This window comes from Dendrobium catenatum, unplaced genomic scaffold, assembly GCF_001605985.2.
Source record: "Dendrobium catenatum unplaced genomic scaffold, ASM160598v2 fragScaff_scaffold_1220, whole genome shotgun sequence".
Lineage (NCBI taxonomy): Eukaryota > Viridiplantae > Streptophyta > Magnoliopsida > Asparagales > Orchidaceae > Dendrobium > Dendrobium catenatum.
In genome coordinates this window covers 10963052-10988236 of record NW_021319682.1, presented here as the reverse complement: position 1 = coordinate 10988236, position 25185 = coordinate 10963052, and the positions used below count along the sequence as shown (strand labels likewise).

General features: G+C 34.4%; 1 protein-coding gene across 2 annotated transcripts; it reads left to right on the top strand.

Moving 5' to 3' along the window:
- The first annotated feature begins 1429 nt into the window (after positions 1-1429).
- Positions 1430-25185, top strand: LOC110115177 (phosphoribosylglycinamide formyltransferase, chloroplastic). Of its 2 annotated transcripts, none has more exons than XM_020848343.2 (7): positions 1430-1676; positions 1806-2188; positions 8207-8318; positions 8570-8746; positions 17328-17454; positions 18104-18231; positions 24384-25185. In XM_020848343.2, exons 2-6 carry the CDS (start codon positions 1822-1824, stop codon positions 18206-18208), a joined length of 888 nt encoding a protein of 295 aa, XP_020704002.1. In that variant the 5' UTR covers positions 1430-1676; positions 1806-1821; the 3' UTR covers positions 18209-18231; positions 24384-25185. The 2 variants fall into 2 exon arrangements, with proteins under 2 accessions (XP_020704002.1, XP_020704000.1); XM_020848341.2 differs by having other exon boundaries at positions 18095-18231.

Genomic DNA, 25185 nt, shown 5'->3' with positions numbered 1-25185 from the left:
TGGATGGAAGAAATAACAGAAAATCAATCAAAGAATCAACAAAACAAAGTTTTCATGAGCCACAACCTTCAAACCCAAATCATCACTGAGGCTTCGTTTGGAACGGATTTCTTGTTGATTTTTAAAGTAGTTTTTTAGTACAAAATTAAAATATTTATACTATAAAGCTGCTTTAAAAAAGCCGCCCCAAATGAAGCTTGAATTTGCTTGCTTTCTCTCTATTCTCAATACGCGACATGCTCGCCATAAGTTTTAAAGATCGAGTCTTTCTAATCAATGTTCTCTCTCATTGCTAATTGAAGGAGGGAGGAAATGGACATTAAAGCAAAAAAGAGAATACTTAAACAAATGAAAGAAAATATTTCTTAGCATATGTGCATCTTCTTATAATCAACATGTTGAACTTAGAATGTGGTTGAGTATTAATGATTTGGGCAAAAAAGGCATTCATATGCCGAGTACATAGGATGACTTAGGTTTTGTTTGGGACATCTTTCGTATTGCTTCCTAAAACAGCTTTCTAGTATAAAATTTTCTAATTCAAGAAATTTTTGTACTAAAAAGCTGCTTTAAAAAGTAACAAGAAAATTGTCCCAAACGAAGCTTTACTCTCGCATAGCTAGTTGTCATCCAAATCTACCTAGAGTTCTTTCTTTAATAAGCCATAGAATATAGGGCTTAGCTTTCTTAGCTTACTAATGGACATAATTAACAATATGGCAAACCTAAAAGATTTAAGCTCATTTAAACATGGTTTAGCCCTAATTAAGGCTTCATTTGAAATAGCTTTTTTATTGCTTCATAAAGCAACTTTTTAGTATAAAAATTAAAAATTTTATACTAAAAAGCTGTTTTAAGAAACAGTAAAAAAATCGTCCCAAATAAAACTTAAATCTCATCAATATGGCACGTTCTTTAACTTTTAAAGGCTTAATTTTTATGCTTGTTACAAAACTCAAAGTCCTTGGCAGCTCTTTATTTTGAGGGTGTCTTACAAGATAAAAATTATTAGGTGTCACTATGCACATAATTTTAGATACGAGATCTAATTACATTTTTTTATTAAGTGATTAAGAAATAATTATTTGGAAATTAGATAATTTAAAATATAATTAAAATTTGTAAAGACTTATTAATGTTTTTTTAATCATAATTACATATAAATACTTAATTAACAGTTTATGATAGATCAATTAAGAATTAGACATTAAAAATTAAGTAATACACAACTCATCTTAGTCGACCAATTAAGACGTCTTCCGTTTGAGTGTTGTGTATGTAATGTGTGTATGAATATACTTTAATTGATATGTAATATTAAAAATTTAAATATTAGATACATAAATATCACTAAATAAAATGGTATGTATGTAAATGATCAAACTCAAGTACCTGATTAATTAAGTTTGTTTAAATTATTAGTTAAACCCTCTTCTTCTACCCTTCGCTTCCACTTAAATGCCCGAAACCCTGATAGAGCAGAAGCCTCGACGGGAGCTCGCGGGGAAGGCATCGACGGGCGTGTGAAGGAGAAGTGGAAGTCGCGACTGGAGCTTGCAAAGGGGAGGCATCGAGAGGACCGGCGGCGCTTGGTGGAGAAGAGGTGTTCGTGACGGGAGCTCGCTGGGGAAGAAACGCCGCGGATTTAATTTAAATCAGCACAACAGTGGCATTTGGTAATCAAAGATTTAAATTTGCGTTTTTAACCGTTTGACAGCATTTAACTTGGTGAAATGCGGCTCAAATCCTGGTACGAAACAGCTCCTTATCCGCTGAAGTGATCAATATTTTGCTTTTCTTTGTAGGCATTAGGTTTTTTTAATGGATGCAGTGGGGTTGAACTTAGGAAATCGAGTTCCTTCCAACAGAATAGTGATTAATTTTTTGGAAAGAACTCACTCCACGAGTTCTGGGACTTATCGACCTCAAAAAGTAGATTTTGGCGAAGTATGTTCTTATGGAAATGTCACATTGAGAAAACAAGGCGGAGCATTAGAAGTCTTGCGTAGAAATAGTCTTCCTGGAGCTGTTAGTTCTCTGGAAGAAAAATATGGGTCGGGAAGTTCTGCAAGAAAAAATCTGGCAGTTTTTGTGTCCGGTGGAGGATCAAATTTTCGTTCCATTCATAATGCTTCTATTAATGGATTAATTCATGGAGATGTTGTTGTTCTTGTGACTGATAAGCCTGGTAAATTCCTTTGCTAGACAATTTTATTGATAAAAAGTATTTCCTTTTGTGGATTGCGCATCAACTTTGGACAAAGATGGTATTAGTTTTTTGTTTTGTGCATCTGTTTTTTTTTTTCACAGATCTTTTTTCTAATTAACCAAAAGGTGATCGGGCGTGTAAATAAAAAAATTGCAAATTTCATCTATTATCTTAAAGTTTTAGTAGTTTTTGGAAATACTGGCTAGTTTATGGAATTGGACATGGTGAGATCATTCAAAGTTAAAATAAATAAATACTCTTTGATCTAAGCATGGGAAGGCTATGCATGAATTATATCTTACTTGTCTGATTATAGTATTTTTTTTTTGGAAACGTTCAATAGTCTCTCTGCAAAAGGACTCAAGTCTTAATAATTTTTATTTATAATTGGGGAAGCTTACAATTTTCCTCTACTTAGCTTCATTGGAGTTCTAAATTGATTAGTCAATGAAAGTGTATTCTGAAGTTGACCTATTCTTCCGTTTATAAAGTTCTGAAGATTGTGCATGTATTAATTTGCATAACAAATTAAATGGGAAGGAGACATTGGAATGGTGTCTAATCTATGATGCGCAAACACGAAAACAACGACTCAGATATGACACGGACACTAGACATGTCAATTATTAAAAATATAGTTAACTGACACAGGTTGGATACTGTAGTATAATTTTCATATTTTAAAAATAGTGTATAAAAATTGAATAAGTATAATATTAAAAATAATTTAGAAAAAGTAAGTCATTTAGCTAGAATTTGTGCTTAAAATAATTAATATTATGATATCGAGAGTTGGACGTCGATGCCGTGTATTAGATATCGATAGAGGAGACGACAATGCTGTCGAGAGTCAGACATCGATGTTATGCAGTAAAGTATCGGGAGGCATTGATGTCAAGAGGACGTCTGTCGTTAATGTTGAGAAGGGGTTGGTCGTCAATGTTAAAACGATACAACAACAACAACAACCACAACAACATCAAGCCTTTATCCCACTACGTGGGGTCAGCTACATGATTCATTTTTCTCCATTGTGTCATATTAAAAATCAAATTCTCGTTTAAATCTAATAAAGAAAGGTCATTCCTAATATTTTCTAACCAAGTCTTTTTAGGTCTACCCCTACCTTTCTTAACATAAGTCAAATCTAATACCTCTATCCTAACCGGGTCATCGGAAGGCCGCCATTTTATGTGACCAAACCATCTAAGGCGACTCTCTCTAATCTTATCTTCTACTGGAGCTACTCCAACCTTTTCACGTATATGCTCATTTCGTATCCTATCTCTAAGGGTAAAGCCACTCATCCACCTAAGCATCCTCATCATAATTCAAGTTTACCTTAAACTCCCTCTCTAGTATTATCAACAAGAAGAATATCATCAGCAAAAAGCATACACCAAGGTACATCCTCTTGCAAATGTCTAGTGAGAACATCCATGACTAAAGCAAAAAGATATGGGCTTAAGGCTGATCCTTCATGTAACCCAACCGAAATAGGGAAATACTTGGTCAATGTTAAAACGATGTCGGAAAAAAAAAATGAGCTGACAAGTTGTGAGTATAGAAATTGCTAGCGTCGAGCATCAATGTCAAGACAATGTCAGACTTTAATGCTGAGATGGTTTTGAAATGTCAATGTTATAATGACGTCAGACGTTGATGTTGAGATGATATCGTCATTGTTGTAAAACCAAAGTCGCAACCTGCCAAAGAGAAATAAAAATAAGAATATTCAATAAATGAGGTATTGAATGCTAATGATTGATTTGGTAACATGGATAGAAAATAAGAAATTCAATTTTTATATTTTAAATAAATAAAATTTTAAAATGCAAGAAATTATATTTTTTAAAAAATTATTAAAGTATTTCGACATCTGTGTCCAATTTGTATTTAATATTTTTTAATCGGACACGTTTTCGGCGTGTCTGACATGTTTCAGGGGTGTGTCGAATGTGTGTCGTGTAGGATACGTGTCGGACACTGCACGTCTCTTTTAGGAGAAGTGTCGGTGCATTATAGTGTCTAATTGTTTGTCCACTAAATTTATAAAACTTGTTAAAGAGGATTTCTTAATCAAAATACATTGGCTTTTGGATAAATAAGAGATCATTCGTGCTCTTTGAAATAGAAAAATAATATTGAGGGGCATGTCGTCTATCACTCTAGTTAAATTACCATTATTGCCTTTTATGAAGTAATATTGTGCATGGGGTATTCAGTTTTCCTTAAAAACATGCAACTTGAGGGGTTTCCTGTTGTCAGGTATCCTTTACTATGATGCCTAGCAAAAACATAGTGGTATTGAGTAGAGAACATGAAAATGATTAATTTTCCTGTTAAGATTTATATTACAATAAATGCTTCATGTTAAGAAGTATGGTCAATGTATATAATATTCATTACAAAAATAGTTTCCATAATTAGTTGAGCAAATACTTAAGTATGCAATAGCTGCTGTAAAGGAAAATTTTGAATCTTGAAAAACAAAGCTTTATGCTATGCATATATTACTTATTCCTTTTAAAAAATTCTTGATGTAGGACATCTTAGCGACTAGGTTTTCCAATTGGAAATCTAAGATGAGATGCACGAAGAAACACACAAAGTTCATATTTCGTAGAAGGACACTTTATTCATTCTAGATAAATTAGAAGTCAACTAATTTTAAAGTCCCACTATAAATATGAGAATTGTTATGAAATTTAGCAACTAATGAAATTCTTATCATAAAAGGAAAGCCATCACATATCAAAACTGATAAAATTTCAATCATGCAAATAGACTAGTCAATAAAATAAATTAGTAGAATGAACAAGAGGTAAAAGTTTCTAATTGGATAAGCTATGCCTCGCTATGAGAAGTGGCCATCAAAACTTGTAAATAACTCAAAAAATCCACATCTACTGTTAAGCAACAACATATTCAATTGGATACAAAAATAGTGCAGGAACAATGCAACGATTGGACTAAACATTTGGAAGGACAAATTAAAGCAACAAAACACATATAAAGGTCAATCATCGAAGGAAGAAAGCCAAAGGAAGTAAACACAACCACATGGACATGCAATAAGCTGACTGAGTTTTCCGCCCAGTTCCTCTGCCAAATTGCTTTCGGTTCAGCATTTACTGCCTCAGTTCAGCAGCTGTCTGGCCGATTCAGCTTATGGAAGCAGTAGATGTATTAATAAAATAGTTTTTATATATATTTCTGCTTTATTCTGATTATATATATATATATATATATGTGTGTGTGTGTGTGTATTAATAATTTTCTGCTTCTTTCATCTTCCTTTTTTCATGTCTTTGGATTTTGCACTTATTCTAAAAGTGTTTTCCCCATCTTGATCCTTCAAGAATCACAACAAATTGATGTTCTCGTTGCTGTTTTTCCCTTCTACTGATGGCGGTACAGTAAGATTGTCATTATTTAATGTTTAATGATTTCAGCATACTTTAGAGATCCCATTATAATCAAATGACCCAAAATAAGTAATTCTTCAAAATCCTCTCAGATTTTTCCAGATATAGTAAGTTTCAATTCAAAACACTTGAATTTTAGCAAGAACAATCAGTTTTCAATCTTAATTTTAGCAAAAGGAGTAAAACATTCCAACATTAAAATATTGTTTCAACAATTTCCACATTGCCCTTTTTTTAAGTCAGTAGAATATAAAAAAAAGGAAGGAAATCATTAGCTGATTCAATTATTGTACCTGTAAGGAAAGGAGCAGCCAAAGATAATCTCAATCCTCACATATGGAAACATCGAAAGCAACTAAAGCCACCATCCTTGAAAGAACGGCAGTTAGGCATTTGTCGAAAACAATATCGTAAGCAACAATAAGAACAAATACAGGATCAGCTATATGTGGAAAGGTGGGCTGAATCCCTATCTACAATGCTTTCCTGAGAACATATAAGTTAACTCCATAGGAGGAAATAAATAACAGAATAGGGGACTGTATTAACAACCATTAGCTATAGCACAAAGTCCTAGGCCATGTAATAACTAAATAGTACAGCAATGGCAAAATCTTCAAATAAGGAAGTAAATAACAGATTAGGGGACTATATTAGCAACCATTAGCTATAGCACAAAGTCCTAAGCCATGTAATAACTAAATAGTACAGCAATGGAAAAATCTTGAAACGAAAGAGCTTGATATTTTCTGGAATGGGGAATTGGAAACAACTGCATTAGGGAATCTTAGAGCTGAATTGAAAATACTTGCAGTAATAAACTATATTTAAAGGTGTAATAAAAACATTGGATAACATAATTTGTTCTCAAAAGGATAAATATTTTCATTGGCATTTTTTAACAAGAAAATAAACTAAGAAACTAAGAAAATACAACTCAAACTCAAAATGCTCATCTCAACATTTATTGTGTGCTTTTGATGAACATACATTCTTAGATTTTCATCAATCCTTGAGTTAGTTTAAATCATTAATAGTCAATAAATTTCTTTAAGGTGACTCAAGTGAATCTTCTTGATATGATTCATGCATGCAAAGTAGTCCTAAATTGTTTCTCCAACTTGGAGAAGGCTTTTTCTGCTATTTCATTGTCCTTCACATAAGCCTCATGTGATTCCTTGTTAGATAGTTTCCACGAATGGGCTCGACTTCCTAATAAGCATTCACAGAAAGTTGAGAGCTTTTTGTAGCATAGAAGTTTGGATGAGTGCTTTTTTGTAATGGACGTGCAACTAGATCATTACCAAGTTTTCATTATTGTGATAAACCAACTATGGGAAGGGCTATTGCTGTTAATGGTGAGCCAGACAGTCTTTAGGTAAGACAAAGCGATGCAAGGTGAAGCCATAGCATCTTATACCCTTGTCTAGTGAGCGTCCTTATTGAGGCACTTTTAATGCAAGTTACTTCCATTAATGCGCTACTCATTGTGGTGAGAACCTTGCATTTTTTGAGAGTGATGATTGCGAATACTTCAATGCTAAATATAAGATTATTATTTATTGCGGAAACATTGATATGAGTTGATATGAAAGAGCATCAAAAGTTGGAGAAAGGAGGGTGAACATTATGAAACAAGTTAGATGAAATATAAGTATAAGAGCTTCAAATTCTAGAGTAGGATGAAGAGGATGAGTTCTAGAAGATCAAGTATTACTATTACACCATTCTAATGATTGAGAAAAGATCATAATGATAATGAATATGTAATAGATACTAGTAAAGATTGAATAATTTTACATGCTATAAATTTATTGCTTCAACTATTCAAATTATTCAAGCATGCATTTTAGCGTTTGTTTTATATATGGTCTGTTTAGTAAGATTTTAGAACATGGTATGTAATAGAACATGAAAAATTACTATTTTGTTATATATTCATTGTGGTGATTATCATTTATATTCTTTAAAAATATTCCTCTTAGTTGAACTGGGTTTATTAAGTGAAATAAATATTGTCTTTTTAGCTCCATGCATTGCTTGGGAGAATTCCTAGGGTGGAACCTAGTAACTCGACCATTGGTGAATCATAGCCTTGCGGTAGATTTCCAAGGTGGAGAAGTTTGAAATTGTGAAAATACATATTTTTTCCCTAAAAATCTAAACTGTGCTCAACTGCTAAATATTCTTAATGAACAAAGTTTCTGGTGGGAATTTTAATTATGAAAAAAATGGGAAGGATTCTTAATTATTGAGGTTATTAGTAGAATAAATAACACCATTGCCACTAAACTATATCCATAAATAATCATTATTTGAGATGAATGACCCCTTTGTCAAACAAAGTAATGAGACAAATTGAACATCTTGAAAACATCAGTCTCATTAATGAAGTTGTATCACGTAAAGGATGTCTCTGGTATTTCTTATGAATATTAAGTTTATTAAAATCTTGGTTGTTTGGTAGGTAATATGACCTTTTTTGTGTATTATGGCAGCTAACAACCTGGTAAAATTTTGAAAACTAGATATGCACATAACTTGATTGTTCGCTTTATCTGTACTGTAGGTTGTGGTGGTGCTGAATATGCAAGAGATCACAATATTCCTGTTATACAATTCCCAAAAAGTAAATATTCTCTTGAGGGGTTATCACCAACTGACCTCGTAATTTCCTTAAGGTGAAAGTTTTTGGAGTTAACTTTTCTATGTACGACTATTTCTTCTTGTCGAGGCTTGATTAAAAATGTATATTTTTTCTCAATGATTTTTGTGCATGCCGCTATATTATTGATCTTGATCAAGACCATGATAGTTGACATTTATAGATGGATTTTTATAAACTTGAAGTGCTGCTTATTTTCGTAGAGCTATTATTATGTTTCCTTTCTGTCTTCTTGTTCAATCTTAACAGTTTTTTTCTTTTGTGAAGGAAATGGAAGATTCAATATATTCTCCTGGCTGGCTTCTTAAAATTGATTCCCACTGAATTAGTCCAGGCATTTCCGAGATCTATACTGAATATTCATCCTTCTCTTCTGCCAGCCTTCGGGGGTAAAGGATATTATGGGCTAAAGGTGCATAAAGCTGTCATTGAATCTGGGGCTAGGTAAAGTGAAGTGTGTCTGTTGATCTTCTTCATTCTTGAATGTCAACTAAACATTTCTATTATCTTCACCTTTATATGGTAACTACTTTGTGAAATTATTTTAATTGTAGAAAATCTAACTTCTTAGCAAAAGCTCTACACTTTTAGAATAATTTTAGAAGTGTGTTTAGTAGCTTGTTGTCACTGTGGCTAGTTGTTGATATTGATTTAACACTCTTTAGGAACAAACAAAGTAAGATTATAAAGGCTATCCCATATAGTTGGGATAAGAGGCTAATGATGGCGATCATCCTGTTGTTGGACCCATGTTTCAGTTTCTTACATATTTCTTTGATTACAAATGTGTTCTTTTATGGGGTTAACTTCTTTTAATGAACATTGTCATGACTGTAACTCCATGTATTAATGCTTTCTGTTGTTTGATTACGCTATTCAGAATAACAGATAAGTTTTTATGTCTATAGTAAGGAGCAGGTAAGTTATTGTGAGAAAAATGTCAGGTTTCTGAGAGCCAGAAAATTGTTTTCTTAGAATTATGGGTTGGATTAACATTCTAGAATCATGTTTTTAGGATTTATTTGCTTTTCCACTTGCCATGACAAAAAATAGTGCTTTGGTTGAAACTTGAAAGTTAGATATTAAGTGGACTAATTATTTGATTGATTAAAAATTAATTAGGCTAATGAATTTAGTATTGATTTATACTATATATATCAAATTAAAATTTAATTGAGCTAATTAGGGATACATTATGCCAATTAGTAATAAGGTAATAATTGGGGTAATAAATTAGACAAATTGTGTAAATATTTATTTTTTGGTTGATGATTAGAATATTAATTAGATCGGTTAGATTGCAAAGATCGGTTAGATTCCAAAGATTGTAAAGTTATTACGAGTGAAAATTTATGTATTCAACATCGATTATTAGTTTTGGACTTTAAGATAAAGGGACGGATAATAAAAAATAAAGTAAAACGATATTCTAGGATTAGATGGGGGCATTTAGAGAATATTAACAAAAATATTTTTGAGAGTATGATTTTAGATCTTAAGATTTTAGCTGTGCATGAGGATGCTAATATTATGTGAGATAAAGTGGCTAGTGATATTAAGAATATTGCAAAAGATGTGCTTGGAGTATCAAAGGGAAAAATTCCTAATAGTAAAAAGGATCAAAATGGTTATTTGACTCTTTATAAAGTATTAAAATAGTCTCCAACTATATTAAATAATCATTTTAATTCATGAAGTCTTTAAAAGACAATAAGCATAGTCCCATGATAAGATTATTTTTAATCCTCTTTAAAGAATTGAGAGACCAAAATAATCCTTTAATATTGTTGAAGATTATTTTGATCTTTTTGTTGACTATAAAAATATAGAAATAAAAAAAAAGAAGCAAAGTAACGAACCTGCCTCAGAGCCGACCCCACCCTAAACCCTAAAAAAGGAGAGACTTTCAAACAGATGTGGAAGACCCGCGCCATCGATCTTAGATTTGGGTGGATGGTTTTAAAATTCGAATACCTGCGCCGTGATCTTAGATCCGGGCGGATGATTTTAAATTCGAAGCCCCCCGCGCCATTGATTTTAGATCTGCGTGGGATAAAATAAAATTCGAAGACTCCACGCAGTCGATCTTAGATCTTGGTGGGATGGTTCAAAATCGAAAATCCTACGCCGTCGACCTTAGGTTCGGGTAGGAAGAAATTATTGCAAGTGTCGTCCCGATTTCTCCCTCAGTGGAGAGGTGAAGTTGGGAAGCTGTCGAAATTTCCTTAAAATTTTAGATGACAATTCGAATGTTAAATAATTAATTTGGTTGATTAATGTTTATAAAAAATTTTAATCAATTAAAATTAATCAAAATAATTTATTAATTTTGGGAATACATAAAAGCTTTGAATAGATTCAAGACAAAGGAATAACTCAATATTAACATTATCTTCACTATGAATTGAGTTTATCCATTTCTACTTGTATTTGTGACATACAAGAATGAAAATATGAATCAAACGGAGAATACCTCAAAATGAACGTATTTTTATAATCTTTAATCAGCCTTATATCTCGCACTGGAAAAACTTAATGACTCGTGTACATCTCCTATTAAGGGTTAATCTTGCTTCTTATCATTCTCCCAAATGTCACCCTGAATAAAAGAGAGCTTTTTGGACATCATTTTTTATCCAGAAGACTATCTTGAAGTATTTCAAATGTCTCTAAATGAGATTCTTTTTAAATAGATTCCAACATAAGAAGCATTGCATTGAAGATTTTGAAATTGTTGTGAAATTTTAAATACTCAAAATAATTGATCAATTAAAATTAATTGGTTAATTTTTTTAAAATTCAAGAGCTTTTTGTAAGTCCGTGAGTTTTAAAATCTAAGAGTTATTTAAAATATGATATTAATTTTAAAATCTAAGATCAACTTTGAAATCCGAGTTTTAAAATTCGAGAGCTGTTATTTAATTTTTTTTTAATATTTTTTGCTAATTAAATTAATTAATCAAAATTGAATTCTTTATTAAAAAAATAATAAAATATAGTAAAATGCATTAAATAAAATGAAGAGGGGGAAGAATGTTTTTCCACTATTTGGCATATACAAGCTCTCAATACAATCCTTCACAAACTCAAAAACTCTCCAAACAAATAATTCTACCAACTCAAACAAGTACAGAACAACACTCTGCTAGCACCCCAAGATCTCCCCGATACAAGCTCCTATAGCTACTTGTGGGCTCTATCCTCTGCAACTGCAAGCCTCGGCTACTACAACTACTGGCTACAAACATCTACAAACAAACAAATGAAGAGTCAGTACATCATAAATAAATTGAATGAATGCTGATAAATCTAAGCTACTGCAAGTCAATGTTTAAAATTGCATAATCGGGTATTGAGGCGTTTTTTGTTCGTGAGGTGAGGTATAAGCCTCAAGGCGTTTTGAGGCGTAAACTTCAAAATCAAAAAATTGCGTAAACATAAAATAATAAATTTGATATATACTGATGAGTAAATAAAATATAAAATATAAAAATGCACAAGATATGAAGTGAAATCAAAATATTCCAATAATAAGACAATATGAAATATAGTTCAACTCAAACTCCATCTTTTCCAAATCACAATATTCTTTTCATTAACATATAATTCAGAAAATAAATATCAATGACATATCACATAAGAACTCATAAGTCATCAGCACTGTCATCACTAAGGGGTTCTTCATTTGAATCATCAGTATGATGAACTGCTCTCTTCCCTTCCTCCTCTCCTATAGAGTCCAATGTCTCCCAATCAAGTCCTTCCTCAATATCAGTTACTTTCCTCTTCTCTAAATATTTTAAACAATCTCAAAATAAGTAATAGTATAATACATTAATAAAAGTCTAAGAAAGCTTTATTATGTATATATCTTTTTTGATTTGTTCTTGAGTTGTGATGGATGTAGATGCGTTAAGACCATAAAAAAAAATTAAAATTTAAATCTTCATCTTATAATTCAGACGGCGTCACTTCAACTTCATAATCTACAAACCACTCATTATCAGATGTCACATCATCGCAAAGCAAATGATCTTATCATCCATTAATCATTTTTTTTTAAAATTCCTATCTCTGAGTCTCCTGTTATACATAATGTACACCAGTGAATTCATCCTCAATGTGGACAAGCGATTTCTCATTTTTGTATGTATTTGGTTGTAGATACTCCAATTTCTTTCACAGTCAGATGAAGAGTATGTCAAGCCCAAAACTTTCACAACAAAACGCTACAATTCTGGAGTCCCATCGCCAAATTGAATCCACTACTTAACTAATATTTATTTTAGAGAGTTGAGAGTTTAATTAGTGCGAAAAAATAACTTTTAAATAAATATTTAAAACATTAAATAAAATTACCTGGAGATAGTTTGGCAACTATATCCTTTGCTTGTTGTAATACAAAAAAAATCTTCTTTGTTCCTAAAATGTACCAATTGCATGTCAGCATTTGATCTTTTAGTTGCATCACTTATTAGCCGATCAATGCAATGATACAATCCCAATTTTATTTCAGGGTTTGTAGACTTATTCTCTGCATATTGATACTAAGGGTTTAGGTAATAACCAGCTGCATGCAAGTGCCGGTGAAGTTGTAGCTCCCATCTATCATTAATAATTTCCAAATTTCCCTAAAGCTATCCTCTTTGCCTCCTAAGTTGGAGGCAATCATTTTTTTGGCTTCATCCATGGCATTGTAGATAAAATCCATTGTAGGCTTCTTCTTAACATCCACCATCCTTAAAACTTGAACAAAATGTCTAATGGTTGTAATGACATATAAGATACTTTGCCAAAATTTATCATTTAAAATAATTTTTCTAATCTCTTTTCCCTCAGCCTTCTTCGCCCAAGCACAACTCAACCACTGTGTAGATGTGAACATAGCCTCTAAAGGTTGTCTAGCATCTAGCATGCTCTCTAAAGTCAAGTAAGCGATGACAAATCTTGTTGCTGCTGGCCTTAGAATTTCTTTCTTTGAAAATTTTCGCATGAAAGCTAAAACTCATGAGTGGTTGTAAATAAACTTGGTTATTTTTTTACTTTAGTAAGTGTATTCTTATGTTGAGGTAGCTCACAAAGCTTCTCGAAAATCAGATCTATAAAATGTGCAGCACATGAAGTCCAGTGCAGATGTTTCCTCTTCTCCATAAGTTTGTTACCTATAGCCTTGTAAGCACTTGCATTATCTTTCACAACTTATAACCAAATGTTCTCCAACCTCCTCAACAATGTTATCTAATAATTCAAATATGAACTCAACATCTTTGACCTGGTCAGATGCTTCAACTGATCTTAAAAACACAGTACCATAAGGATTATTAATAAGAATCTTAATAAGACTTTTATGTTTAATATCAGACCACAAATCTGACATAATTGTTACTCCTGTTTGGGCCCAAGTCCTCTTCATTTCTCCGATGCTTTTATCAGTACTTTCCAACTCCTTCAGAATCCATGTTCTCAAATCATACATGGTTGGAGGTTTGAATCTTCTCCCAAATGTCCAACTAAGCGAATCATGTTGTAATAGGCAGGTGATGTTGCAACATTAAATATAATTTCATTTTCATAGAAGAATCTGTCTATATCCTTACACACTCTTCTTTGTGCCTCCCTTGCATTTTTTGGGGCCATCTTCTGTGTAGTAGGAGGCATATCCTCTGATGTGTCTACCATATAATGATCTATAAGCCCTCTAGCACCTCTAGATGAAATGGGCTTCATCGAAGAAGATGAATCCCTAATGCTGCACTCACTCGCGTAATAAGAGCCAATATCAACTCTATCCTCAAATTGCTTGTGTGCAAGATGTTTTGACGTGGTAGACTTATTCATGTATGACTTTATCTCATCCCTTACAGTATCAGGAACTTTTGAGCATGGAGCAACATTCTTGTGAGACCCTGAAAGATAATCTTTCATCCTAGTCACACCACCCTTCACAACTTTATCATAGTAATTGCATTTTAGATAGATATATGTTTTATCACTTCCCCTTACATTCACATGAGTGCTATATTTTCATGCTATATCTTTTCTATGACCTGACGCAGCTTTATCCTTACTTCTGACCATCCTTTATGAGAAGAATATATATATTAGTGCAATATATCAAACCCCTAAATATAATGCTTCACTTATTCTATATTAATAAAACTTATATAAGCATGCACTCATGAAAAAGTAGACTAACACTAACAATTACTACTAAAAATAATGAATACAACAATATATCAGTCTGCCGGGGGTCCAAGGGGGCCTGCTCCTTGGCGGGATTCGACCTGCTCGGTCAGGTCGCGGGGTCAAGGGGAAGCACCGCTGCGGGGGTTTCCGGGGGCAGCGCCCCCTTGTACTGAGCATGTACCACTCAGTACCAAGCATGTACCACTCGGTGCCGAGCATATACTACTCGATACCAAGAGGTACTGGCTCGGTACCGAGCATGTACCTAGTGGTGTCGAGCATGTACCGCTCTGTAGCGAGCATATACCTGTTCGGTATCGAGCGGTACTGGCTCTATACTGAGCATGTACCTAGTGGTTCCGAGCATGTACTGAGTGGTACTGAGCATGTACTGAGTGATACCGAGCATGTACCTGCTCGGTATTGAGCTGTACCAAGTGGTACCAAACATTGTTGTACCGAGTGGTACCGAGCATATACCTAGCGGTCTTAATGTGGAAGCAAGCAAACGCTGAACGAAGAGGGAAAAAGGTCGCGATAGAAGATAGCTCCAACCCAACTCGTGGTAGAAGATAACTCAAATCAATAAGCGAAAAGCGACTCAATGTGGAAGGACGCTGACGCATAACGAAGAGGGAAAAAGGTCGCTCGAAGAAGGGAGAAAACCTATTTTCGGGAAATGACGGAAGATCGCGCGGGGGTTGGGGGGTCCGAACCGAACAAATATATATTAGATTAGCATTTTTTTTTTTAGAGGCGGACGCCTCTCAACCGTGAGGCGAGGCGCGCCTCAGTAAAGTTGAGGCGTACGCCTCAAATCTTGAACTCATTGCGTAGGCTTTGAGGCTTAAATGGGCGAAATTGCGCTGAGCCGCACCTCTTATTGCGCAATTTTAAATCATGTTGCAGGTAGAACAGAATACTGGAAAGCAAGAAAATCTAAGTACGAAAAAGCTAGTAGAGCAATAGTGTTGAAAAAACAGGTAGAGTAGTGGACTACTGTAGTAATAAAAAAGACTACGAACACAGAATAACTAAAACAATAACACCAATGTCAGAACTCTAAAGTATCAAAATCACAAACTCAAATCAACTCAAACAAAATACATAATAAATCTCCAAACATCGTACAAGCAACTACTGTCTATCCAAACAATCACTCAAAATATTTGAGCATCCTTGTTTATAAGAACTTGGTTGTAAGACCCACTACCCGGCAACTTTCAAAGGAAAGCAGTAAGTCCGACCTTAGGAAAAAGTTTTAGGTAAAAATTGACCTAACCCTTAACCCCCAATTAAAACATAGGCGACTTCTAATAGAAGTCGTAAGTCCGGCCTTCGAGGGAAATGTTTAGATGATAATACAACCCTAGACCCCTCACTCGGGCATCCTAGCTTATTAGGTTAGGTTGTAAGACCCACCAACGAGCAACTTCTAAGTGAAGTCGTAAGACCGACATCTTAGAAAAATTGTTAAATCAATAACAATGATCCTAAATCCCAAAAAATTAAATTTAAACTTATGGGCATCTTAGTCTATAGGGCTAAGTTGTAAGACCCACTTTCAGGTAATTTCCTAAGGGAAATAATAAGACCTACTCCAAATCCAAACAAAATCCCCGGACAGCCTCGCTATAGAGTTAGGTTGTAAGACTTATCCTTAGGCAACTCATAAATAGAGTAATAAGCCCCAATTCCAAATCAAATTCCCGGGCTACTTTCTATAAAAGTCATAAGTCTCAATCTGAATTTAAATACTTGGGCTACTTCCTAAAGAAGCCATAAGACCCGCTCTAATCCAAACTCCGGGGTTACTTCTAAATGAAGTCATAAATCCCCAAACTAAATTAATTTTTGGGTATTCTAATAGATGTAAACCCCAAACTCCAAACAAAAAAATTAAAACTAAATTCCACATCTAACCACTTCAGTCTACTCGGGATATCTGAGAGGAGGCAACCTATGACTGCTAATCAGATTTCCTGGACAATACAGTCAATGATTTTTAGTGTTGGTGTACTGGAACTATGGTATACCCGGGATGACAGAACTATGGGATCTTGATCAGGTTACTTTTGAGACTAAAATTACTTAAAAGTTATTTCATCCTTTATCGAGAGTTCTCTCTTACGTGTTAAGATGGGTAATTAACTATGAGTGCTTGCGTTCATAGGAAGTAAGGACCCCAGATCTTTAAACCCTGACACTACTCTCAGGGGAAAACTGGTTAATTTCAATCTGACTTGAGGGAAGTGAAATCCTACAGCTGCATAGCAGGATTCATGCATTCGTGCCGCTTTTCTTGAGCCAACACTTTCATAAAGAGTAAATGAATCATTTTAATCCTTTTCATGTTTACTCACATTAACATTATAACTTTTATTAAACAGCCTCAGTTCTTTCAGTTTTTTACACAATAGTTTCAACCAATATTTGCCCAACGATTCATTTTACTCGAAAGCATAGCACAACAGATGTAAAACAACATTGTCAAACAGTGCCTCCATTCGCTAAGAGGTATGGCAAGTGGAAGTACCAATCTACACTTGCCCCCATTGCATGCAAATGCCCACTGTGCCGCTGCCATGCCCATAGAAAAACCTCCACTGGTGTATGGAAAATTTAAGGTTTCTTCTCTTTGTTCTCCATAAAGCCAAATAGGGCCAAGTGCCAAGAGAAACTTGATATCGAGAAATTTCAGCTCCTCTAACATTTCTTAGCAGTAAATATTAAGTCATAGTTTTTTTTAATAATATTATTTTCAGATTTACTGCGTGGGATTGTACTTCATTACACATTATTTTTATTAGATAATTATTCTACCTTCTTTTCCTTTTAGATACTCCGGTCCAACTGTTCACTTTGTAGACGAACATTATGATACAGGTCGAATCTTAGCTCAAAAGGTTGTCCCAGTTCTAGCAAATGATACTGCCGAACAGCTGGCTGCAAGAGTTCTTTGTGAGGTGCTTCTTTAGCTTATGTTCCTTTAGACATAATCGCCTGCTTTTCTTGCTTTAAACATTTCACATGTTTGCTTTAAAATTGTGTGTCTACTCTTAATTCACGTTTTTACTTCAAAATTGTATTTTCTTTAAGGCTTCGTTTGGGACGGCTTTCTTACTGCTTCGTAAAGTCGATTTCTAGTACAAAAATTTTAATTTTTTAACTAAAAAATTGTTTTAAGAAGCAAAAGAAAACCTTCCCAAACGAAGCCTAAGTCACATGTTTTACTTCAAAATTCAAGATGTCTTTTATATTTTACAGTATGTTAAATTAGTTGGTGTATGAGTGATGGTGATTGTGATAACCAAGGTAAATGTGGATAGAAAGGTTTCTAATGCAACCCAAAACGCACTTCCCAGCTTCCTCCCTAGCTAAATTGTTTTTCTTTTCTTGTATATGTTTAATTTAAAAACTTGTCCCATTTGCTTAAAGAACAATTTAAACTTGAGCATGACCTATTAGGAGATATCGAGCTGAATTGACTACCATATTTATGAGAATTACCAAAGAAAATATTACTGCATTGATAATTTTTTGTTAGATTATATTACTTCTAAATATTATGAAATTTTGTTAAAACCAACAATGTTTTTGTTTTAGGAGCATCAGGTGTATGTGGAGGTGGTGTCTGCATTATGTGAGGACAGAATAGTCTGGAGGGAAGATGGAGTTCCTCTTATCCGGAGCAAAGAGAATCCAGATGAGTATAACTAATACCTGTTGATAACCTTCCCCAGGTATAATGCAGAGAGATGCCAAAATTTTTTTTTTTGGAAATATTTTCATCTTATTTTCATTTTTCAACGAAGTTGGGAAAAAGCTGCATATAAAATCTTTTCAATGTTTTTACGTGGTCTTTTGTTAGACCGGTCTAGCCGGTCCACACAGTACCGGCTCAGGCGGAAGAATTTCGCCTCTCCTGTACGCTGCTCAAGCTGCCAGGTCCAAGGGAGCTGTTAGGAAGGATTTTTGAGGGAGTTAGGAGGGAAATTTGAATATAAGGACTGTTTAGAGATTTTATTTTTGATTGTATGCATTAAATAGTTTGTTTTTCTAAGGTTAGGGCAGCTTGAATTTGGCTGAAATTTGAGATCTCCTAGGTTTAGATTTTTGGGCTCTTGCGGCGTCTAGAGATTTGGGAGAGATAGATTCTCTTCTCGAATAGATGATCAATTGTATCTTGTTATTTTTCTTCCGTTAGTTAGATTATCGCAATAAAATTACTCTTTTCTTATTTTTCCTTTGGATTTGTGGTTCGTTCTATCTGTTTTCATCAAGATAGTTAGATTTTACTTAGGAATTCCAAGTATTTCCTAACATTTTTATTATTTGATTATAGTTAACGTGTATTATTGTTTCAATTTATGTGTCTTGTGTGTTGAGGTCTTTTTTTTTTTGAGAATTGAGGGCATTTCTATATAAACCAAACGTTTTTTTTTTTAACTCAAATTTGGATTCAGTTTGATTGCTAATTTTTTTTTAATACGACAACAATATCAAGCCTTTATTCCACTATGCGGGGTTGGCTACATGAATCCTTTTTCTCCATTGTGTTCTGTTAAGAATCAAATTCTCATTTAAATTTAATAAATAAAGATCATTTATAATATTTTCTAACCAAGTCTTTTTCATGTCTAGCTCTACCTTTCTTAACGTAAGTCAAATCTAATGCATCTACTCTCCTAACCAAGTCATCTGAAGGCCGATATTTTATGTGAACAAACCTTTTAAGGCAACTCTCTCTAATCTTACCTACCACTGGAGCTACTCCAACCTGTTCACGTATATACACGTTTCGTATTCTGTCTCTAAGGGTAAAACCATTCATTCACCCAAGCATCCTCATCTCTGCAACACTTGACTTAAATTTATGCTCTTTTAATAGCCAACATTTTGTGCCATAAAGCATTGCTGGTCTCATCACCATCTTATAGAATTTTTCGTTAAGTTTGAGGGGTACTTTTCTATCTCACAACAAGCTTGATGCATTTCTCCACTTCAACCATCCAACTTGAAATCTACTATTAATATCCCCATCTATTTCACCATCACTCTGAAAAATAAATTCGAGATATCTAAAACGTGTACTCTCCTTAATTACTTGATTACCCAAAGTCACAAGCCCACCACTAGATCTATTACTACTAAAATTACACTCCATGTATTCGGTTTTAGATCTACGCAAATGAAAACATTTAGACTCTAAAGTTGACCTCCATAATTCAAGTTTACATTCAACTCCCTCTCAAATGTTATCAACAGAATTATTTTTAATGATTTGTTGACCCATACACCAAAAGATGAGCAAAAAGTGGCAAATTAAACGACGCGCGCGTCTGCGTGGCATGTCGACTAAAGGGTCGAATGACCTCCGATCGTCAAACGGAATGTGTCGTTGCGATCAGAGCGTCGAATTCGGCCAAGAGGAAGCCCATCACAGACAAATCAGACTAAAACGATCAAAATCGGCGACCGGTACCCTAAATCGACACGCGATACCGTCCAAATGACTTCCGATCGCAAAGCGAATTTTTCCGTTGTGTTCGAAACATCGAAAATACCAAGAACGGCTATAATTTTTCTTGATGAGAGTCACGAAAAAAATTGGCTCGTATCCCATGACGAGGCACGGATTTCAGGAAAATGCACGCAAATTGAGACTGCGACGCACAGAATTTAAGTAATTTGAAATTGTGTTGCATTTTTAATGTCTCTAATAATATTAATAAATTATTATTATTATTAATAGCATTTAACAGAATTTAAATAAAAAAATATAAAATAGAATAATATAAAAATATATAAAAAATCAAAATCAAATCAAAATACCTCATATCTTTTCGAATTGACCCGAAAATCCCTTAACCCAAGAAGCCATATAACCTAGCCCAACAGCCTATCTCATCCATCTAAACCATCTCAAATAGAAACCCAAATCTCCTAGCCATCTTTCTCTATTTAATATTACTCCTAATTTTATCATTAGCATTGTTAATATTTAATATTAGTATTAATATTTCTGTTGTTGTTACTATTATTGGTGTCGTTGTTGCCTTAAAAAAAGAGAAAGGAAGAGATTAAAAAAAAAGTAAAAATGAGGGGAATTTCTTTGTGATTTGATTGTCGCCCTACTCTTGACCTCGACACTGCTACCGTCGACCTCATTTGCTCTATTATAATGTCTTCAAATTCAAAACCCTACAAAAATCTCACTTTCGACGCTTGGGGCATGTCGGGGGACCCCTCATGCACGCTTTTCTCTAGCGTGGTGAGAGGGTGCAACACTTTCGACGAAGCTGGTGAGCCTTGCGCACGCTTTTCATAGCGTGGCGGGGAAAATTGCGTTTCAAACATGTACCTTGAAGACCGATGCACGTTTTTCTCGGGCGTGGTGAGTTCGAAGATTATGGTCGCAGTGTCGTCCGACATCGACCAAGCACGTCTTTATATGACTTGGTGGGAAGGCTAAGACTCTCGGATTTTCTCCTAAATGGAACGACGCCTAAAGGCTGCCGAAATTCAAAGCACATGGAACCTAATTTGAACAAAACGACACAAAACTTGAACAACTACAAGGGATCTGATCTAAACAAAAATGAATAACAGGGGACTTGCAAACTTAAGTGGGCCATAGGGAATCGAACATTAATTTAAAAAATGCACAATCAAAATCTAAATGCTAAATAACAAATCGAGTTATTCAACTAAACATTAATGAACAAGCATAATATGAGTGGTTAATTGACATGTCAAACTTGCTCGCTAGCAAAATGAGCAACATACGACGAGTGTAGTAGTTTACCTACGCTTAATAATCAATTAGCTTGCAAATGAGCATATTAATCCACTTACAAGCAAGGACAGTGGATGAGCTGTGAATGTGATGGGTCCCCTACAAACATATACAAGCAACATGCAACAAAACCTATGACGTCCCCTTCAATCAATAACAACCAGCTTGCAAATAAATGCAGTAATTCCTGAAGTCAACATATAGCGAGCTTAGTAAGTTGCCAATGAACGTATGCGAGGGAAATCTACAATGAGTGCTACATCACCCTCGTACTCAACATCAATATGCAAACAATCATATTAAATGATGCAAGCAATAACGAGTGACATGTAAGGGATGCAAAATGTCTACAAGAAAAAAAAAGAAAGCTACAAAGGAGATAGCCTCCTTGCTTCCAATGTCGATCGAGCGAACCCACCAAGCCATCTACGACTAATGACAATGGACATGGTGTAAGTACAACGAATACCCTACAACTACTGACAAGGGGGCTGCAAAAAACATATCAGTCCACATACAAGCAACAATATCAAATATATTGCAAAGATTAGGGTCCTTTGCGAATAAATAGAAATCAATATATAGATGAACATAAGTCATCAATAGTTTACATCAACACACAAACGAATGTGTTAGCTTGCCCACAGACAATCAAATCTCTTGCAAATATACACGGTGCTGCATACGATAAACATTGCGCCTACCGGTAAGGGCAGAAAACATGTCGTATACACAATAGTATTCCTACAAATGGTAGCTAGCAACAGACAGTGAATGCTACAACATCCTCACAGTCAACAACTATCCAATGGAAGGCTAATACACCGATCCCTTGCAAGAAAAAGATGACCAATCTGCGACAAGTGCAATCACTTATGAGTCGGTGTAGAAGACTTGCCACATAAATGACAAACTGCCTACAAGCAAGGGAAGCAAGTATACGACAAATACAAGCTATTGTTAGAGACTCATTAGTGCACAACAGTTTACTTGCATAAAGCAACAAATGACCTGCAGCGCAGCACAACACCACCGAATTCGCAACACTGGTACAAGCAGACAAAAGGCATTTGCAGATGCCAAAGGCACTCTTTTAATAATAGTCGTTTGCACAATTAATTATAGTAAAATATTTAGATTCCCCCTCATTCATTAAAATTTGATTTCCCGTTTGGGCCTCAACGAGCGTGTTGTATGTATACCTGTGACATTTGAGGATAATGCTCGGGTCGAGAAATGAAGCTAAAGATTGAGCCCGATTCTTTTATGTGGGTAGATAAGAGTCGACATGGTTTGAGCTATCAAATAATTATATTGTTACAACACTGACTAGAATATTTATTTTATACGTTCATATTATGCCTTCAAAATCCTCAACAAAGAAAATTCACTAACAAAACCATAAAACCGAAAACGAACATGATCCTTTGTCGTCAAGTTGACAGAGTCGACAAGGTTCAACTAATAAAATGAAATCGCTCATGAATACTTCGATGATGGCCGTGTTTACAGAAAATCTCAAACCAGAAAGGATCATAAATATAAAAATGCGTCTCAAATTCTCATAAAAATACAAAATTAAAAAATCACCAAAACCCTAAGATGTTTAAAATTGAAATTAATCATGAAACACTTAAGGCAAAATCCATCAACTCTTCACAATAATTTGTCGAGATTAATAAATTTAAAAATTAGTTCATCTTACAAAGAGCTAATGTTTGGTCGAGAATATTACTATGATTCATTCTCAAACAGTCTCTTGCTGTAAGGACGTGGTACGTGTCCTCTAACTGGCGATTTCGCTGCCAAATGGTACCATAGATAAACAGTTATGATCGGGACCCTCTAAACTGAGTGGTTTTGCCGCCAAATTGCATCATTGAATTACGGTCATGGTTAGCACCCCTATGTTCTCTAACGGTGTTAAATCATTGAGCAATGAATTAATACGATATGATTGATAGGACACAAAGCCCTTTGTTAGCTAAGGTGGATTTAAATGTCCCATTAGGGAAATATTTACCCTAGGTTTACAAAGTACTCTTGGACAAAGCAACCCATGACTGTTGATAAGGATCATTTTGTTAGGTTGGGTCGACTACCTCCTCTGACTAAGTAGACCAAAGACCACGATGGCCCAGGATGACGGAACCATGAGATCTTGATCTGGCTCATCATCATTCCCCCCATCATCCGCCTTAAGAGTAAGGTGGTGAATTTCTAATTTTAAATATCAAATTTTCAAATACCAAATCATGCTACTACTATACGCCAGATACTCTATATCTATTTGACGACTAGCCTTAATCGAAAGTTCTGTCTCATTATCGGGAGGGGTAATTAGCTATAGGGCTTGCACCTATATGAAACCTGAACTCAAATTATAAAGTCCCCTCAAAATGAGGACGGAATCTTTGGGTAATATCTAATTCAAAACCCAATCTGCCTTCTGAAAATTTGCCTCATAACTTAAATGTTAAAACTCTCATCGACGACCCGAAAAAGAAAAAAAAGGACCGCAGAGAGGCCGGGGCGTGAATTTTTGGAACCAACAAGATTATAAAAATTTTTGTATTCAGTTTCAATTTTGTTTTTTTTTTTAATTATTAAAATGCTAATAAAAATATAATATTAAGTTATTAATATTTTGATTAATTTTGCAATTAAAAAAATGTTAGAATTTTTATTTTTTTATTTTGTAAAATTGTACTATTACTGGTAATGACTCCCAATAATGCTAAAATCATAGTCAATGCCACTATATGGATCATGTCACAAGGTCAAAGTCGTAATCATCGTTTCCTTGTTGAAGTTGAATTTTAATTAAATTATTTTATTTTATCCATCATAACTTATAAGTTACAAAATTTCAAAAAATAGATTTAATTAGCCCAAAATTCTATTCATCTCATAGATAAATTTGAATGGATAGAATATATATGTATAGTTTTTTGGATCATGATTGTCATGATGCTTGATAAGCATAAGATATGTTCTTTTAATATTTTTTTATTCCATGATTTGGATGATGCTTGGTTGGTTCAACGTCGATTTGCAAGAGGTTTCATTGATTCTGTTTAATTTTTGTTCATGTAGATATCTGGAGCGGCCCCTGTAGCGAGTGGTTCCTACAGCGAATTGCTATATCCCATTATTGGCTTATTCAATGATTACTGTTGCCTGGTGATATTCCCTGTTCTCGCTGCATATGCGCTGCTTTGTCCACAGGTTGGTTCCACCTTTCATTACTGGCTAAGAAGGTTTACTGTGGAGTTTTAAGTGATCTACGACTAAACTAGTTCACCGATCTTCTTGATTTTTTGAACTGAAAATTCTGAACAACCAACAAGAAAACGGAAGTTTATAAATACTAAAACCTGACACGCTTAAAAGAAATTTTCTCGCATTGCAAACTCAAATTTTGTTCAACCGTGTGATTGTTAAGTGGAGTGTTCATTCCTTCTAGCGATGCAATGTGACTGAAATTTCAAGGTCTCTTCTATTGATATTTGGTTTGGACACATGGACTGATTACCATTGCAATCCTTTTAAGTTTGATGCAATCTCGAATCATTGTTAGATGATTATCATTGCAGTTATTGAGCAAACTCAAGCTCATTGGTGCATCCAATCCTTGATTATCACTGTAGGAGACTGGTGGATATCGTCATTCTTGTAAACCCTAAGGAAAAAAAAAAAAAACAAGAGAAGAAAAAGGAGAAAAAATAACAACTTTTTGGAAAAGATTGGAGAATGCATGTGAATAATTGAAGAGCTATCGATCTTTCGTCTAGCTATTGTAAACCGCGTGGCGTCTATTTTTGACCGGTTTTGTCTTTAGATCTTGGTGCATCACCTTACTCCTAAAACCATATTTTCTGGTTCATTTCCATTTATC

Coding starts and splice junctions, on each gene's coding strand:
- LOC110115177 (XM_020848341.2), top strand. CDS start 1,822: ATGGATGCAGTGGGGTTGAACTTAGGAAATCGAGTTCCTTCCAACAGA. Junction 2,189..8,206: donor TCTTGTGACTGATAAGCCTG/GTAAATTCCTTT, acceptor TCTGTACTGTAG/GTTGTGGTGGTGCTGAATAT. Junction 17,455..18,094: donor CTGCAAGAGTTCTTTGTGAG/GTGCTTCTTTAG, acceptor TTTTTGTTTTAG/GAGCATCAGGTGTATGTGGA.